Source organism: Culex pipiens, chromosome 2 (genome assembly GCF_016801865.2).
Source record: "Culex pipiens pallens isolate TS chromosome 2, TS_CPP_V2, whole genome shotgun sequence".
NCBI lineage: Eukaryota > Metazoa > Arthropoda > Insecta > Diptera > Culicidae > Culex > Culex pipiens.
In genome coordinates, this window is record NC_068938.1 from 197,942,593 (window position 1) to 197,957,046 (window position 14,454).

General features: G+C 33.5%; 1 protein-coding gene across 2 annotated transcripts in view; it reads right to left on the reverse strand.

The window, feature by feature from the left end:
- Positions 1-6,551: 6,551 nt before the first annotated feature.
- The window catches only part of LOC120412766 (D-beta-hydroxybutyrate dehydrogenase, mitochondrial), a 117,255-nt gene continuing 109,352 nt past the window's right edge, over positions 6,552-14,454 (reverse strand). For both annotated transcript variants that reach the window (XM_052708650.1, XM_052708649.1), the window contains 3 exons: positions 7,960-8,113; positions 7,539-7,897; positions 6,552-7,443 (listed from right to left, as the gene is read on the reverse strand). In XM_052708650.1, coding sequence (XP_052564610.1) covers positions 7,285-7,443; positions 7,539-7,897; positions 7,960-8,113 — 672 coding nt within the window. In that variant the 3' untranslated portion in view covers positions 6,552-7,284. The remainder of the gene's footprint in view (positions 7,444-7,538; positions 7,898-7,959; positions 8,114-14,454) is intronic.

Below are 14,454 nucleotides of genomic sequence, written 5' to 3' on the forward strand. Positions count from 1 at the left end.
TTATGTCAATTTAATGAATTATCTGTCTACAAAAAAAATCTGAAGCTTTACCTGCAATTCTCAATGTAGCATGCCAGTGTGAGCACAAAAGAATTGGGTTTATATCGCACAACCTGATATCTGCACTGGGAACTTCATAAGGCTCAAAAGTGATTATTCATGGTTTAAAGTAAAAACTTCAAACTGAATCAACATTTTGCAGCAAAAATAGAATGTTTTTTTTTGTTCATACATTAATAATTATGGCAACACGTTTGATTAACCATTGAGAACTACAATACACTTTTGATGAGTGAATTGCAAAATAGGCATGACAAGTTGTTTTATGACGTCCTCAAAAAAAAGAAAAGGAATTATCTTTATTATGCCTCATTATTCCAGCCTTCTGTTTGAAAAATTGCAAAAAATCTCGAATAGATAAAGTAATTAATTGCATTGCCGAATCATTTTTTTTAAAGAAATCATGACAAGCTTTTCAAGAAATTTAAAGAAATATTGAAACTAAACAAAATTAGCATCAAAAGATTATTCCTCATAACAGCACATCAGTCTTAAAATCAAACTTCAACTTGGGATTTCTATGCCGGAAATGCTAAAAATAGCTTCAATTTGCACTTTTTCTGACGGTAATATCCATCGCACATCGTATCAGTCATTATTTATCATTTTGTCCACAGGAGGGTAGAAGACAATTTTTCAAGCTCACCATCCTCTTTATGGGTAGGGAAACTACCCATAAAGGTTCTGTTAACCCTCAATTCAACAAATTATCGAGATTATCAATATTTTTTTTTTTGCTTCGAACAAAAAGTCCCAAAATAAATATTTCAAAGCAAAACAGAATTTTGTAAAAGGTGATTTTCTAAAAACAAACCTTCGAATTTGTCCAAATAAAGGCAATGAGGGTTAACTCGGTACTCTTTTTGCCACCTTACTGAATGATCTTTTTTGTCTATTTTATGACTCGGTTACCCTTCTGTTTACAGCAGAAGGTTGGTACACTTGGCGTATTGTTTGCCAACACGAACGCGTGTACCCCTCGTCGTAGTCATCATCACAGCGTTGGATCCCCAGCTCGAGAGAAGGAGCTGCCTCCAGCCGATGATTTGCGCAATTCGTTAACCTTGAAGTGATCGTTCAGAAAGAGCTCTTTTTTGTTGTTGTGGCTCAGCTTCACGTGTGAGACTGTACTTACGACGGAGCGAACCATGAAGTCTAGTGGCACGAGCTGAACTGGTCAAGCATTAAATTGGAGACAGTCAGCACTATATGTGCACTATATGCGCATATAGAGCAGAGATAGCGCTAAAACTAGCTTTTTCGTTCTATTTTTGGTTAAAAGTGAGGGAAAGTTAACTTTTCAACTTGAAATTCGAAAAATCGCTAGACAACCAACAAATTCCGTCAAGCATGAAATAAATTCTGCTAAAAGTCTGCAAGACCACGTCTTCAAACCAGCACAAGCTGTGTCCAAATCTTCATGGAAGAGTAATTCGGCGCTGTTCACCAAGGTGAACAATTTCGACAATAATTGAACTTGGTTCGTAAGAGGGGGATTCAGTCAAAACAAAGCAAAAAAAAAAGTTGTTGAGGGGCATTTACGTCAAGCAGGTAGACTGCGGTGATGGTGAAGATGATGATGATGATCAATCGCCATCGCCGCACGGTACGATTCGATTAGGCTAACTTTGGAGCAAGCAAATAGTGAAGGTTAATGCACAAAAAGTCTTGGCGGCGCCGGCAAGTTGAACTTGAAGAATATACACCGTGGAAAAATAATTTGGAAAATCGAATAAAAACCTTAAATTTGAAATAATATACTACTTAAAATTTTCAACGGTGCCCTTTCACTCTTGAGAACGGTATAATTGAGTGGCGAAGTGATTGTTTGCCATGGCTGCCGGTGTAAATCTGGACAGTCAATAAGCTTGCTGGTGTATCGATCGACGGCTCGATTCTATCAGCAATGGCCATCCGATCCGTAATTAGGTTTTGCCTCCAATCAACAATCTTACTGCGTGTGCCATATTAAGGTTATTGTTAATTGCATAATCCAAAGAATGATCTAGATTTAGGCTTAAAATACTATTTTCAAGTATTTTTTGCATTTTGTTTGTATCCAAATTCATGAGCATTTAACAATTTAGAAAAAAAAAGATTATTTCCTTGTTCATGATCTTTTTTTAAGAAGACAAGGGAAATGGATTTTGGGAAGGTAAAGGTCTAGGAATTCATTACGTCATTTGGGATTTTTCTAAACATGTTTCATGCAAACTAGTTTGAATTGTTGTAAGGAGAACTTTTCCGAAAAAATAATAAAGGAATAAAAATCCAAATTTTATAATCAATACTTGCAGAGTTTCTGAAATAAATACTCACATTATGAAAGTTTTCTGAGAGCAACTGAAATTACGACAAGTCTTAAACACAGATGGTTCAGCATTTATTGATCCTTTTTTTCATGTAAAACAGTTCTTACAAATAGTTTTTGATTTTTTTTTTATTGTAATAAAAATATAAAACTTTCTAATTCATTTGAAAACTTGATTGCATCAGAAGGTCAGATAACATAAAGAGATTTTTTACATTGATTTTGGTTCATTAATTACTTTAAATTGTGCTTCAAACAAAAATATACAGTTTAAAGTTTATATACATAAACCTTATAGAAGAGCAAATTTCTATGAAAACAGCTGATTGTGACCATTTTTATAAAAAAAAAATTTGGCTCAAACTGTGTGGTGGTCTTCCCTATGACCAAAGAAGCCATTTTGTGTCAAATATGCGAAAATATATAACTTTTGACGGAATTTTCTGATCGATTTGATGTCTTCGGTAAAGTTATAGGTTTCCCGGGCAGACGGTAATAACAAAATTCATGCCATTTCAATAACAAATACTGTTAAAATAACAGAAAGTGTTATGTAATCTTCTTGAAAAATAAATTTTTGCATAAGGGTTTAATAACAACTTATGTTATCATAACAAAATTTGTTATTGGTCTGATATTGGTTGAAAGCCAAAACAACTTTGGAATAACACTTTTTGCTATGGAAGAGTACCGCCAACTGTTATTGGGATGATCGGATTAGTTGTTAAAATAACAAAAAAATAATAACAAAGATTTGTTCGAAGAATAACTAAAAATGTTATAAGTCTGTTATTACAATAACAATCCAATAACAAAAAAATCATAACGACGAATAACAAATCTTGTTATAAATAACATAAAATGTTATTGGCCTAGTATTTTTAAATATCAAAAAATGTTATTCCCAAGTTATTTCCGTCTGCTCGGGTTTGGTGAGGACTATCCAGGAAAAATAGGTTCACGAATTTGTTTTTTCAATTTTTAAATTAACTTTTTTTTCATAAAAAATCATTTTCCCAAAATCCGCTTGTTAATTTTTTTTGTTTTTTTTTTTATTTATATGTTTAAGGGGACAAAAATACCGTAACGTTTGAGCCATAGAAAAGTATTAAACAAATTTTGCCGCCAAATTATATTTTTTTAAATGAGTTTTTTGAAGAAAATAGAAATGTATGTAATTTTTTTTAACTTCAGTTTTTAATGTAAAATCAAATTTCCTATCGAAAAGTACTATACAGATTTTCTGATAAAGTGCACCGTTTTCAAGATATATTCACTTAAAGTTTAATATAACCTTAATAAAAAGTCTGTGTTTTTGATTTTCAAAACAGTGTCCATGATTCCTATATTGTTTTTTTTTTTTTAGTTCAGAATTTCCAAAAAGACATTAAAGATTGGACCTCTGGTTGCTGGAATACAGCGAACAAAAGAAAAAGAAACAAGCAAATTTAAGTTTTCTAAGTCCCATCCAAACATTCCTACATTTTCTAATGCCAATATTTCAGCGACTAAAGGTCCAACTTCAAAAGCTTAAAAATAAAAATTTTGAAATTTTATGATATTTTTCAAAAAAAAATTTGAAAATTTTGGAATCAATATTGAATGTTTGGTCTTTTTGAAATTAAATGCTTGATTCCAGAAATATTTTTTTCGGTATGATCATAAAGTTGTACATTTTTTTATTTTCTTGTTTATTTTTCTTTTTTCGCTGTATTTCAGCAACCAGAGGTCCAATCCTCATTGTCTCTCAGGCGATTAATTGGAAATTTCCTGAACTTCCCGAAAAAAATATTTTCAGGAATGGACAATAATTTACACATTTTTTAAAAATCTGAAAATGGAAATTATTCAGTTAAAATTAATTTTTGTATAGCTTTATCTTAAAAACGGAGCACCACATTAAAAATGCAAATGCATTTTAACATGCAAATTTATTTTGAACTAATTTTATTTTTTTCCAAAAGAAACACAATTTTTTAAAGAAAAATCATAACCAGGTGGCAAATTTTTTGTCCAAACTTCTCTATGGCTCACAAGTTGCGGTTTTTGTCCCTTAAAAGATTAAAAAAAAAAATTTAAAGTTAAAACATACGGATTTTGAGAAAGAGATTCTTTTGTGAAAAAAAAGTGTATTTAAAATGAGCAAAAAAGACTCCATGTATCTTTATTCTTCAATCGTTAAGAAAATTCCTTCAATAGTTACAGATTTTCGAATATTTACGTTCTATTTTTGTATGGACAGCTGTCAATATTGACACAAAATGGACCAAATCAAAAAATATAAACAAAATCTAATTTCGGTTTAAGTGGAGAAAACATTTTCTTAAATGTATAAATAAAAGAAAACTTTTTTATTGTTTGTGAATCATTATTGTTTTGCGTAAGAAAATTAAAATTAAATTAATTGAAACTTTTTGCTCATGATTGGATTATCCGAAATTCCAAACAAACCTCCGGAAAGTCAAAACTTTAGATAATCGAGGCTTCAGATAATCCAGTCTGATTATTCCAATAGCTACGATTATGTTGAAATCATCATTGTTTCTAGTTTCTATTTCTAGAGTATTAAGCTATTGTCTTTTTGAATAAATCTCTAGATTTGATTTGACTTTTATTCAAAATTTCAAGGAAATTTTCTAAATTTGCAGTTTTTTCTAAACTTTTTTAAATGGGTCTAAACATTATTATTTTTTGCATCTCCTCGCCATCAACCTAAGGACAAAAACTTTAAATAAAATTTGCAATAGCCTGATCAAAAATAAAGCAAATATTGATTAGTTAACTGCCAGCTCAAACTAAAATCTACGGGTTCATGATACAATTAGATCGCATGTAACTGAATGACACTTAAACACATGTATAGTTTGAAAAAGGAAAAAAAAATCTTTGGTAAAATTTAAAGAAAGTATCGGACAAAAAAATGTTGCCAAAAAATTGCATTTTTTAAACATTAACATAAGATTTAAAAGTGATCGAAGAGTTTTTTGAGGCGTTTATTTTGCTTTTTAAAATATATTCAAGATTTTTTAGCTCCTTTGATTAAAAAAAATCGCGTCAGAACAAAATATGAATTTTACTAAACAAGTAAAAATGTTATCATGAATCTGTTTTGCAATTCAGAATGTAATTTTTGCCTCCCTCCCTCATTCCAATCAGAGCCTGAGGACAAAAACATAAAAGCGAGTGTTCATTAATTCCGTTACGCTTCTCTCTGAAACATATTACCAATACAAATCAAGTTGTATTTAGATGAAGCTGAACAAAATTAATTTAAAAAGCGCCCCCAAATTTAATTTGCAATGTATCCATAATCTTTCTCTCTTTTCTGGTGAAAAATTCTCGGCGAAAATGTAAAAGAAGGAAGACAATTCTAAAGTTTTTTATTCAAAAAGTCCTATCCCAAGACGAACAAAAAGATACAGACAACTGACTTTCTGACTGAAGATTGTCACAACGGTTACGGTTATAAGAACTTCTGTTCAACAAGTTTGCAACCAAGGATGAGCTCAACTGTTTCTAATGTTTGTTCATAATAAATGTTTTTTTTTTCAAGTTTGATAAACCAATTTTTTTGATTTTAGATTGTTGATTTTTTTTCCGTAAAGCAAGAAAACTCCAAAAAGTCAAGACTGGTTCATCGGAAATTCTAAAAAATTAAGAGGAGTCTCAACCAATAAAAACAAATAATACTCAATACATTCCAAACATAAAAACTGTTTCCAAGACACCCGTAACACCTCTCCTCGTAACATTTGCTTTCAACCTCACACCTTGCGTAACACCTTACCGTGAGGCAATCAATCCACAGGTTAATTACGGCAAAAATGTCCTTCCCTAATCCACTACCCACCCACACCTTCACCTTAACATTTCATTCACAAAATTGAACCTCAAAACCCCAAAGAAGACGACCCCGTTTTGCGGAATGTTCGCAATGCCCCAGTATGAATGAAAACTCTCTCACTTCTTGTTCCGTTACGCGCTCTCTCTCTCTCTCGCGAGAGAGAAAGCCACGTGAAGCATGCGCAGCATGCTGCGTTGGACCTGGATGACGTTCGCATCGTGTCATGTGTCAAACTTGGTGTTATGTGATTCTTCACAGGGTTTGTTTATGTTTTGAAAACTGTTACTTACCGATAAGGTAGGGATTGTGATCAGTAAAATTGTGCGCGCGCAACTACAATTTTATTCGATCTTTATTGAAAATTACACACTTTTCGAAAATATTTTCACGGCCAAGGGGAGAGAGCGGTACTTCACCACCGAACCCGTCAGACAACTGTTGTTATTTATTTCCTCTCCTCTGTATGCTTCTCTGACACTGACCGTCATCACCGTAGCGGTATCAACAAACCTGCACTGCGTTACAACTACACCGACGCGTTGATGTGAGAGTGCGAACTCCGCACCGGATCGATGTCGGGAGTTACTGGACGTTACTTGTTTGAAGTGCACGTTGGTTTTAATAGATGACAGCACTGGTGCTGCTAGTCGTAATTTTGGGTGCACGATTCATTTGTTTACATTTAATTTGATTGATTCTAAACATCAAAATAATACAATTACTACAGATTTCTTCACATTCTAAACACTGATTTGACAGTTAATAAACGCGGGACTAACGCAACACAAAGTAATACTATGGAAACTCCAATACTAAATATTTTCCCCCTGAAAAACTATTTTCTACCATTTAAGGGCTACCATTTGAGTAAAAAGCGCACTCTACTGGCATCATTCGCAACTAACTAAACAGAAAGCTAAACAGTTGTTAAATTAGAGCTAAAGAAAGCTTCGTCAAGCGAGCGTTACGCTGCGTTACGTTCGTTACATTTGGTGTTATTTGTAGCTTTTTAAAATTACAAAATTTCAAAATCATTCGATTGGTTCTAACTTTTTCAGAAAAGTTGAAGTTAGTTGGAGTAGAACAGCTCGTAGACGGGTCTGGGCAGATGTTCGGCGACGATGGTCTGGAGCTTCTCGTAACGGGACAGCGGCGTGTAACGGAACAGCGGGAACGAGCGGATGATGGCATCGGTGAGGGCGCGCACGGTCGAGTGGAAGTCGCCGTCCTGGGGAAGGGGTGAAAGAAGGTTGATTGAGATGAAATTTTGTTTCTTGATTTTTTTTAAATTATAATCAATATTATGATTTTTTATATACTCACAGTATTGGTGTACTTCTCCAGCGAACGGATGGCCTGCTCGAAGTAATCCTCCCCGTACACCGACTTTTGCTCATCGCTCAACGAGTCCCACATGACCTTGGCCTGTTCCAGCATCGCCTTGTCGTCCAGCCACATACTTCCGGAAGCGAACTCGCTGGCACACACAATCGAAACGTCCACCGTGCGCTGCTTCAACTCGTGACGCAAACACTGGGCTAGTCCCTCGACGGCGGCCTGCGTAGCACACTGAATGCCCCGAACCGGTGCCGGAATGTGCGCAATGGCCGACGACAGGAACACCACCCGACCGTTGGCACGGCGGATCAACGGCAGCATGATCTGGGTCAGACGGGAGGCACCTGTCGAAAATATTTTTTTGTAAATTATAAATTTATTAAACTTTTTCAAAATTCCTCCTTACCAAGAACGTTAATGTCGAAGGATTTTCGCATCACCGGGAACGGAATCCACTCCAGCTCGCCAAGGGCACACCACATGTCGCAGTGGACAACCGCCCACAGACCGTCGGCTTCCTCAGGCAGATTTTCGGTGATGTACAGCGAGGCTTCCAGCATCTGAAAATGTATGGTGAAAAAAACATTAAAATTAAATGTTTAAAATTCTTCATAGTAACAAACGATTATTGAAAATCATAATTTTAAAAATGAAAAAAAAAACATGCAAAAAAAGACTACCCAAAAATCAAGTCAAAAACAGCTCATAAAATCATCTTGATTGCATCAATGTCATAAGAGAGTGACAGGAGCACCAATTTCAACATCTTGAAGGACGTTAAGGGACGTGTGCATCCCACTCACACTCATGAGCGATGCACATGCGGGGGAGGAGTGATTCGTGTTTTACCCTTGAGAAACACGCAGCATGATGGTTCGCCCTGTGTTTGGTTTTGCTTCTGTGGTGGAGTTTGATTTTGTTGCATATTTTATCACCGGTGCGAGCGGAAGGAAAATATTGAACATGAGCCAAGCATAACGGAAGTTTTCCAAAAGTGAGGGATTACTGATGCTGTGTGACAGGGACACCTTATGATATTTCGCAAGAGTTGCACAGTGGTTTATTTTCAGGAAAAAAAACTGTTACCTCTCGTTTCATTTTTTCAAAACAGAATACTTAAGGCAAAATTTATATTTGATTAATGCAGAGAGTTTTATTCTAGAAATACATTATTCTGGTGATTGAAATTCCCAAAGATTTTCAAGGAATTTTCATTAGTCGAAAAAAAGATAATGGTACATGATGATGATGATGATGAAGTTTTAAAAATACTAAAATGTGTGTTATAAAAATGTTGACACCAAAACTCTTGTTGATTCCATTGGTAAATAGTATTTTTTTTAGATTTTAATACATTGTTGGACCTTGTTTTTGTTTTGACATCAAACGTTCATCGATTTTGAAAAGGCATGCAGGATATTATCCACAATTTTACCTGAAATTTGGGTAATCACAAAACAGAAAGTTTTTAATTCTTAATCTAAAAGCTTTTAGAACCTATAATCTATGTTTGAGTTTTTTTTAGAAAATTAAAGAAAAATCCAAACGATACATCTTAACAAATTTAAAATATGAAAAAAATACTGGTAAAAATTTATAATTTGGTAATTTGAATCCTATTATCCACTAATCAAATTTGCCAAACTACCTACCTTATCATTTTGATAATGAAACCAATTTTTGTTGCTTTAAAAAAGGCCACGTGGCTTATGAGCTGGTGGTTTTCAATTGCACATTTTTTAAAGAAATATGCCTCATTTTGATTTTTAATTTTCGCAAAAACCACTTTTTTTCAAAAAACATATCTCTGCGTCATTTTATCCGATTTTAGCTATCAATTTTTCGTAATTAAAAGACGCAACTTTTGGTACCCAAACATCTATAGGTCATCGCCGAAATTTTAAAGTTATCACAGTTTTAGTGAAAAAGTTGATTTTTTGCCGATTTCGTCATTTTCCGGTTTTTGCACGCGGCGCGTCGAAAAACACGGATTTTATTTTCAAAAAATCATATCTCGGAATCCTGTTAATGAACTCCTCCCACTTATTAATATGTTATGTAAAAATGTCCGGGGATTCCGATAAAAATATTTTCAGACATAGGCTCTTTGGTCCAGACACCGTCAAAATGGCATTTTAATGTTTCATACACCCTTTTCATATATTAGGCTGGATTTTTAAAACTTCTTATTATTTTTCTTTGAAAGACCAACTTATCACCTTTCTTTTGCGTCAAGGACAGCTAAAATCGGATGAAATGACGCGGAGATATGATTTTTTGAAAAAGTGGTTTTTGCGAAAATCGACGAAAATTTACATTTTTCAGACCACCCTACCACGGCGTAGGCAAAACAAAAAATTTTGGTCTTATTATTTCGGCCAGGGAACCCCCAGCAAAATTTTGAGCCCGATCCAAGCACTTTTTTTCCATGCTATTTCGTGGGGAATTGCTGAATGTAAATTTGGAAGCTGTAATTTTGGAAGGTTGCATATTACCGTAAACCGGGGTGACTTTGATAGGATTTCAATTTGTTTTTAGAATATTTTCCAACAGGTAAGGTTTTTCTCAAGATTATTATTTTTAAAACGTGTACTGGGGTAGACTACACAAAGTCCATGCACTATTTCGGAAAAAAAGTTTTTTCAATAATGTTTAGAAAAATAGTTACGTTAAAAATTCTTAGTTTTAATTCCGGGGTGACTTTGATAGTCATAGTTTTTCTTGTTAAAATCATATTTAAGATGTTCAAACTTTATTTGTACGCTAAATGTATAATCACTAAAGAAGCTGATATAGTTTTTAAGAAAAAAATCAATGTTTATATTTAGTTAACAAAGTCTATAAGCATTTTAGCAAAATACATGTACATTTTAGGTAAAATTGTTAAAAAGTCGGAATTTTGCCTGAAATTTGTTAAAACTAGTTTTGTTTGTAAAATTATCGATTTATATTGCATTTTATACTGAATTCAAAGCACGAATCACAAGTTTTCACATTTAACATGAAATTTGTTCAACTGAAATTGCCTATAAATTTGGAGATTTTTTTAAATTGTGTTTCAAAAACACATATTTTTAATTGTTTGCAAACTTATTAAACCTTCTCCTAATGGAAAATTGTCCAAAGAATCCGAAAATGCATTCCGTTTTCCGATTCAAAATCATGTTCATTGAGAAAATCATGACAATTTGATAAGTTTAAAATAATGACTTTCATCAGCATTTTCTTAACTATAGTTAACTAACTTTTTAAACCTGTCAAAATTTTATGAAAAGTTCTGCTTGAGGTACTTTGAACACTTCTCTACCACGGTCAGTATGTTTCTTAACCATTCCTTACGTATTTTAATTGTTCTCTTCATTTTGCGGAAAAATCGCAAACCTATCAAAGTCACCCCGGCTATCAAAGTCACCCCGTTTTACGGTACCTCTTTTATGATGTAATTTTACCTCAAGTTAGACTGAAAAATTGGCATTACACCAGAAAAGTGGTAAAATTACACAATTCCAGAGGTAAAATTACACCTTTTTCTGACATAAAAGATGCACCCCTTCCCAGATGTAATATTACCATGATTTTCTTTCTGTGAAGCCTTTTATTTTTAAGCACGAATATTTTAGAAACAAATGGTCATTTTTTCAATACGTCATTTATAAAATCTTGATTTCAACATTTTAAAAATGTTTTTTTTAATTGATCAGAATATTTTTCAAATAATTAACTATTTAACATGTTAAAAAGTTAATTATTTGTGAATTTTTCTGATGAATTCGAAAAAAAACATTTTTGAAATTTTAGAATCAATACTAACATCTGGAAAAGGTTATATATTTTATATCACGAAATTCCCCAACATTTCACCTATGGAAACATGGATTTTTAATGCTGTTGAGCAATTCTCCACGAAATCAGCCGATTTCGACCATTTTTATTTTTTGTAATTTTTGATTTTACTCAAACTTTGTGGGGACCTTCCCTATAACCAAAGTAGCTATTTTGTGACCAATACAAGTCTCTATACAATTTTGGCAGCTGTCCATACAAAATTGGTACGTAAATATTCGAAAATCTGTAACTTTTGAATGAATTTTCTAATCATTTGGTGTCTTCGGCAAAATTGTAGGTATTGTTCAATTGCTCAATTTCCCAAAATACGTATTTTTTTTCTATTTTCATAGAGAAGTATGGTCAAAAATTCTGCCGCCGAGTTATGAATCTGAGTAAAAAAATTAAAATTTCAAAATTTCATGCTTAAAATTTTAGAATAGAATATAAAGAAAAATGTTGAATGAAATTTGTACTAATTTTAAATTACTCCAAAACTTAATATTATCTTTGAAAAAATTGAGATTAAGTCACTCTAAAAAAGGTGAGTAAATTTAAAATTATTTTATTTTTTTTCGACATTTTCAGACCTTTTTAAGAATTGGCCAGTTTTATTTTGCGAAATAATTTTTGTCATGATTTGTTTGTTAAAATATGAAATCATGGCAACCAAACGCCGTTAATTATTTTTTAGCTCGAACAAGATTAGCTTAGGTTTTCAAAGTATTTCAAAGATAGATTATGAAAAATTCGAAATTTCAACAAATGTTTTAAACTCTTCATTGATGGATTTTTTTTATGCTTTTTTCAGCATCTAAAAATTATACAAAATTGCCATAATTATTAAGTGTAATCTGCGAAGCATCACATTTTTCGTAAAAAATATCTTTAAAATACCATACCATATTTTCATACTCGCTTTTTTAACATCGATCGATTCTTATGTGAAATCGTCTCAGCTTTTCAACAAAAATGGTTTCATAAAAAAAAACTCTGGTTGCGGAATCCCTCGAAATGTCGTTTTTGCAGCAACCTACTGTATTTTTTTTCGTGTCGAGAGAGTCGATAATTTGTTTTTCTTTGTGAAGTAAAAGCTTTCTTTCTTGGATGTAATCTATTATTATTTCAAGGTTTTGTTTTCAAATGTGGGAGACAATCGTTTTGTTAATTATGGACCAGTGTGCTAGCTGAGGTTCTAGCATTCCAAGAAAATGTAGAAAACTGTCTGGACGGATTGACAGATGGCTGGTTAGCGAAGCAAAACTGAGACGAATTGAGATCAAGGTAAGATTCCACCCATTTCTCATGACTGTCTGACGGGTTACGATGTGCTCTCTTTTCTTATCAATCCAAAATCCTGCAAAAACGCAACAAGAAAAGAGTTTTTCACTTACTGCAGTACCTTACCGTTGCAACAAAGGAACAATTCGTAATGTTTGCTCGGCTTTATTTTTTCCCTCCTCAACTTGTTGCGCTTTGAAACTGGAGCGTGATTTCTTTCGCTGGTAGTCCCCCCATGTCAGAGCGAGAGCTTGAATGACATTTACCCACCCCTTTTTGTTACGGGGAAAAGCTGGAAAAAGGGGGTTCCCTCAAGTATTTACCCAGCTGGGTTTTCTTCGCAGAAATGAGGTAAACTTCTTTGTGGTCAGGATTTTCAACGCGCAAAATTTGAAGCGCTTTCAACCGTTAAGTTAATTTGAGGAAATTGTAGCTTGCGAAGTTAGGTTGGTATTTTGAAGAAGATGGGGAACTTCAAACTCTCAAACTTTTAGAAGGCTATTTTAAAGAATTAAATCAGCATTTAAAAAAAATCAGACAAGAAAATAAGCCTAAATTTACTTCAAAAACGCTTTTGATGTCTTGCTTACATAAATATGCATTAGCGGAGCCGGTCTGGTCTGACCGTTCAGCAGACCATAATAAGTCTGACCTTTTAAGAGCATCTTCCTCTCATCTCTTCTAGAAACATTGATTATGCTGTCGATGTAACAAAAAATATCTTCCAAGCAGTTTCACACTGCCTTTCAAAAATAAAATTGTTTTAAAACATTCAAAAAATGTTTGAAAAATTCAAATTCAAATACTGATTATTATTTTACATTGATTTATCATTTAAGAAATAACTTCAAATATGTAAAAAATTTTCTCTTCTCAAATCTTGCACACAAAACTCTGTTTCGAAAACTCCATTACTCACAATTTCCTCCTGCCAATGATCTACCCCAATTTATGAAACTTGAAACAATGCACGAGCAGCAGCAGCAGCAAAAAAAAAGCAAGCACGATGGAAATCAAGTCTATAATAACATTATCGCAAAGCTTTTACACCCCCTCCGGGAAAGCTTTTCTCCGAAAGCAGAAAGGAAAAATAAAGTGAGCAAAAAAAGTCGCCATCTTCGTCCTCCTCCCCCAGGCAAGTGGGATTCTTGAAGCAAAAAACGCTCTTCAAAGATGTCGATTATGCGTTGGGCTTCCTGTAATTTTTTTTGCACTCCCAGTTTGCTGGAAATTAAGAAATATAGAACAATATCCTCCTTCACTCAGCTTGAATAACTTGGTGCGCTCGCTCTCTTTCGTGGGAAAAGGGTGTTGCGTGGTTTTTTCCACGAAGGGGGAGATTTTCTGTGTTCAGAGGGTGGAATTTCCGTTAAAAAAAAAACAGTTGCAGTCGTATGTATTGTGTGCTGGGTCAATTTTGAGATAATTTAAAAATTTATTCAAAATCTTATGATTTATGTAATTTGAGTAATTTTGTATTTTGCTTAGTCAAAATTTGTTTTTTTTTGTTTAAAATTAGTTTTTAAAAATTATTTAGCTGTTTTTGTTTGGATTTATGATTTAAAGCTTCAACCTAAATTGAGTTGTTTTGATTTCCAGATTTACCCAAGGGTAATTCTCCGCCAACTCACACAGCAGTTGCCCCGACCCCTCTTCGATTTGCGTGAAACTTTGTCCTAAGGGGTAACTTTTGTCCCTGATCACGAATCCGAGGTCCGTTTTTTGATATCTCGTGACGGAGAGGCGGTACGACCCCTTCTTTTTTTGAACATGCGAAAAAGAGGTGTTTTTCAAT